At 40.8% G+C, this 5,195-nt stretch overlaps 1 protein-coding gene across 1 annotated transcript; it reads left to right on the top strand.

Moving 5' to 3' along the window:
- Window positions 1-855: 855 nt before the first annotated feature.
- Window positions 856-3,385, top strand: LOC116214844 (heavy metal-associated isoprenylated plant protein 34-like). The gene is made up of 3 exons (XM_031550324.1): window positions 856-1,146; window positions 1,274-1,349; window positions 1,835-3,385. Exons 1-3 carry the CDS (start codon window positions 1,117-1,119, stop codon window positions 3,163-3,165), a joined length of 1,437 nt encoding a protein of 478 aa, XP_031406184.1. The 5' UTR covers window positions 856-1,116; the 3' UTR covers window positions 3,166-3,385.
- Window positions 3,386-5,195: the final 1,810 nt, after the last annotated feature.

Raw genomic sequence — 5,195 nt, 5'->3', positions numbered from 1 at the left:
AGATTTTTTCATTCAATAAAAAAATTATAATAAACATTACTCTCGTGATTACGGGATGAAGCATTTTAAATTATTCATCTTCAGAATTGTTTTTTTCTGCCGATATTTAATGCTGCCGAATGTGCCGAACAAGAGATAGTTATGTATTTCCCTTGAAATTATTAAAATCACAACATGTGCCACTGTCTCTCGTTCGACACAAACTTCGGCTTATGTGGTCGGCAGAAATAGCATAACTCATTCCTTTTTTAGCAAGTGCTTTTCTCTGCATTCGAAATTATATCTTCCTCCATAGAGGGTTTGATGTGCACTACGTATCATTCAACCAACAACTTGTTAATTATGGAAGATGTTACGATATAAATGATGTGCAACATCTTCACTCTCTCCTAAGATTTTTCACAATATATGATCATGTGGGGCACCTCTATATGAAGGGAAATGCTTTTACTCAAATTTCATTGATGAATAAAATTTTCTGAGACATTTGTTGACATTAGCGAAAAGCACGACCACTAATGGCCACCAAGGTCTAGTTGCTAAGCAATAGTAAAAGTTTGAGTCAATTATCTTGATGTCCTAAGCGACCCTTCGCATGATCGCTGTTTTCCTAAGACAAAAACTCTTCATGTGATCGAATAGGACTTCAGAATAGTACACTCAACTTGGAAAGGTTCGTGTAAACCGATTCAAGTCAATCTCCGGTGAATATTTTTTCCGATCTAGATCGAGAATTATTTTTGATAACTTCCATAGAATATTTTGTTATCACAAATATATAAATATTGTAATATACCTTATAAATTCTCTTACCATTTGCGCCTAACCGAACATTGGATATTTTCTCGTTGCAAACCCCGGAACAATATATAAGGTTTCTCTTGTGACAAAAGTTAAACTAAGAGGAGAAGCTATGTACATTTTCCTCCTTTTCTCTTCTGCAGAAGTATAAAAATATGAGGGGGCAGCTCCGGAACAAGAAAGTGTTTTAATATTGTTCACATCCACCGCCTCTGTGCCCTCTTAAAAATCTCACCTCCATCCCCTCCACAGCTCCAGTCCCTTCCTCTGCCCCTCACCGTCTCCCTCTGCTACCCCCTCTCTCTCTCTCTCAATATGAGTAAGCAAGATGTCGTGAAGGCTCAGGTACTCATTTATGCTGTGTTCTCATCTTCCTTTGTTCTGTGAAGAGAGAGATTTTTGCTGCTGCTGCTGCTCTGTTTTCTGTGTTTTGATTTTTTTTGTTTTTCTGGGGTTCTTTGCTTGCGAACAGAGCTGTGTGCTGAGAGTGAACATCCATTGTGATGGGTGTAAGAAGAAGGTGAAGAAGCTGCTCCAGAAAATTGAAGGTAACCCTCCACTGCTTTGGCTCCCCTTTTTGCCCCTGAAATTTCCAATTTTTAGCTTAGACAACCCTACTCTGTTCCCTGCTGAACATGTTTTCATGGCTGTTTCAACCTGCTTGAAGTGTAGAATCTGGTTTTAGGACCTCTCAGAAACATCCCCTTATGCCTTCTTCTGACAAATCCTCTTGGCATAAGTTTGGGGTAATTACATTAGGCCCCTATACTTCAGCCAAATTTGTCAGTGAGAACCCCTTGTTCTGTGGGGCAGGTGGAAGGACTATCTTTGTGTGACAGTACCATGTCAGTAAGTTTTGGACTTGTACATGGATGCACCTAACCTTTTGGATAAATGTCCCTGTAACTGTCTAAAACGGATTTTTGGCTTCCTTGTGACATGACTTTGCATCTAAGGTGTTTGTTATTTGATGCGAGTTTAGCTTAATTTTTAACTGAATTTTCATTCTGGGGATGTGGATTTTGTGGTTCAGGAGTGTATACTGTTGCCATAGATTTTGAGCAAGGGAAGGTGACGGTTACGGGCATCGCAGACCCAAACAGGCTCATCGAGAAGCTCGAGAAGTCGGGGAAGCACGCTGAGCTATGGGGCCCTTCGAAGGGTTTGGGAAACCAGAACAACTTCGGGTTCAACAACCAGTTCAAGAATGTCCAATTCGACAATGGCAAGTTTGGGAAATTGGACAACAAGGGTCAGAACAATGGTGGGAACAAAGGCGGACACCAGATCCAGCTACAGCAGCTACAGCAGCTGCAGCTGCAGCAGCAGCAGCTCCAGCTGCAGCAGCAGCAACAGCTTATGAAGGGGCTCAAGGATACGAAGATGGCCCAGAATAAGGAGCAGAAGACTGTTAAATTTAGCTTGCCCAAAGAGGATGAGTTTGACGGGAGTGGGGATGATTTTGATGATGAGTTCGGGGATGACGATGAGTTTCTTGGTGATGAGTTCGATGATGAGTTTGACCATGGCCATCATCAGAAGCCATCCAAGCAGTCGGCTGTCGGGGGTGGCCATGGGCAGAAGGGTAATAAGGGGAAGGGGAACGAGAAGATGGGTGCTGGTGGAGCAAAGAAAGGGAGTTTCCTCAATAATATATCGTTTCTGATGAAGGGGCTCGGGATGAAGAGCAAGGGGAAGCACAGCAACGGAGGGAAGAAGAATGGCAGCGGCGGCGGGGGTGGAAAGAACAAGGGAAGTCAAGATGATTTTGATGGAGGCAAAAATGGTGGTGTGCTTGCGAATTTTGGCAAGAATGGCAATTTTGGTGAAGTGGCTGGAAAGAAGAAAGGAGGGAATGGCAATGGCAACGGAGGAGGTGGAGGTGGGAACAATAATGGCCATGGTGGTGCTAAAAAGGGTGGAGGAAAGAACCATGATGGGGCCCAAGCGAACAACAAAGCTCAAGTCAGCTTCAATGGAATGGATAATCATCATGCCAATGGCTACCAAAAAGGCGGTGGCGGTGGCGGTGGAGGTGCCGGCGGAGGTTTCATGAGCCAGATGGGCCCGATGGGCCAAATGGGAAGTTACCCAATGGGCCAAATGGGCGGTATGCCGGCGGTTCAGGGGCTGCCAGCGATGAATGGCGGGTACTATCAGAACCCGTATCAGCAGCAATACATGGGCATGATGATGAACCAGCACCAGCAGCACCACGGCCATGGGAATGAGATGTACCAGCCCATGATGTATGCTCGGCCACCTTATCCGGGGGGATATGTTCCCCCGATGCCGCCTCCGGCCTCGGATCCTTACGTCCACATGTTCAGCGATGAGAGCACAGACAGCTGCACTGTCATGTAAAGAAAATAGGAGGAGAGAGAGTAGTTGGGTGTCGAGGGTCTTTTTGTTTTCAATTTTGTGGGCTGGAGTTTTTCTGCTTAAGCTTTGAACTTAGGAAGGATGCAAAGGTGATTTAGAGAAGTTTATAGAAGTAGTATTATATATAAGCCTAAATGATCTCAATGTTTACTTGAGAATTGGTTTTCTTTTAATCTCACTCTTCTTTACTTGTTTTTCTTAATGCTTGGCTTCATTTTGGCTAATGAAGCATTTTAGTTGGTTTTCTTAAAGCTTGGCTTCATTTTGGGTAATGAAGCACTTTAGGATACATTAGTAGTTTTTCAAATAAAGTAAAACCTCGTTAAAATTTCCCAGAAAGGGATTTTTTTTTCTTTTTTTCTTTTTCGTTTTATTATAAAGCTTTAGCAGTTTAAAGTGATTATTACTCGTCTTCTAACTAATCAAACTTAATGTTGCTTTCAAATAGACTGAAAGATTGCCTAATCTTGGGTTTTATAAAAAAAAGATAAACAGTAGAAAAACTGGATATCGTGATCTTACGGCATTCCCGAATGACAGTAGGCCAAGTCTAATAGGACTGCGACATAATCACAGATAGTGTGAGTGCATAATTAGCAAGCTAATCTGCAATAATCATGCGAATTTGGACTTTCGAGTTCTGAGGTTCACTTAAGTAGCTGCTGCTATTGTCCCTCTTGCTGAAAATATCTAATAAACTGGACTGAAAAAGTGAAAATATCTAATAAAGCAGACAATTTCAGAGGAAGACACTTCTATCTCCACTGTGTCTGAACATTTGACTCCTTCATTTTGACTTTGATGTTTCCGAGGGAAATCATTTTTATATTTTACTAAGGTTTGTGCTTCAGAGTGGCAGTTAAAAACTTGAAATTCGTTTTGCGGTGACTTATCAGAAATTCTTTTAACATTGGGAGAAATTCTGCAGAGCATCAAGACATCCTACCCCTTAGAATCTCGATTTTCAGACCTTGATCGCATACAAATTACGAATCTCGAGTGATCTGCAAAAAAAGGAGAAATAATGGGAGGGAATCTCGATTTTCCTCTGTGACACTTAAATAAGAATGTATTGAATAAAGGTAGAAAAATTAAACTTAAGGTCTAGTGGTATCTGAAGAGATATTTATGGGAGTACTGAGATATCTTTATCAAGATATGGTAATATGTGTAAAAAATTTAATAACAACCAACAAGTAGATGTACTTGCCATATATGTAGTTAGAAATATAATAATATCTCATATGATATATTGATAAAAAATTTTAGAGATAATATGTGAGATATTAGGAGATATAGATAAAAAAAATATACTCAATATGATTTAGTTAGCCAATATGGACTATCAACATGGGCCTAGGACTGTAAGTCAGGCCGAATGGGTCAATTTTCTGGTTCTAACATAAGCTCCCCACTCCCGTGAGCTTCAGCTTCGAGAGGTCGCAAGAGTATATCAGTGTCGTTGCTAATGTCACATCGTAGGCAATGGCCTTTTCATGTTGTAGTTGGAGTGACGTTGTGCGTCAAGTTTGTTTGATGCGAGGAATCCCATCGTTGTAAAAAGTGAGGGGATCTTCGCTATAGAAAGCGAACACCAGTACTCTATCGCTGTAGAAACTGAAGGTCACGGTCCTCGATGCCGAGATGAGGAGATCTACCTGTGTAGAAAAGTGATAGACCCTTTGGGGAAAATTATTTGGGTGATACAAAACCTTTTACGTTGTAATGTGAACTGTATAAAATCTTTTTTTTTATAATAATTTGGTACAAAACGTATCAAATTGTTTCAATCAAGTCCAATCCGTTAAATTTTGCCAACGCCGTCTAGACCTGCTGATGTGGCAAGTCGTATCATACGTGGCTGATAGCTTCTAGTATGATGTAACAAATGGGTACAAAACTTTATTAAAATGTAACAAATGGGTACAAAATTTTTTAAAGATGTAACAAAATGGTACAAAATCTTTTAAGTAGTATCATACTTCGCAATTTCATTGCTGCAACTGAAAAAA

Source organism: Punica granatum, chromosome 7 (genome assembly GCF_007655135.1).
Source record: "Punica granatum isolate Tunisia-2019 chromosome 7, ASM765513v2, whole genome shotgun sequence".
Lineage (NCBI taxonomy): Eukaryota > Viridiplantae > Streptophyta > Magnoliopsida > Myrtales > Lythraceae > Punica > Punica granatum.
This window is presented reverse-complemented; position numbering and strand designations above follow the sequence as displayed.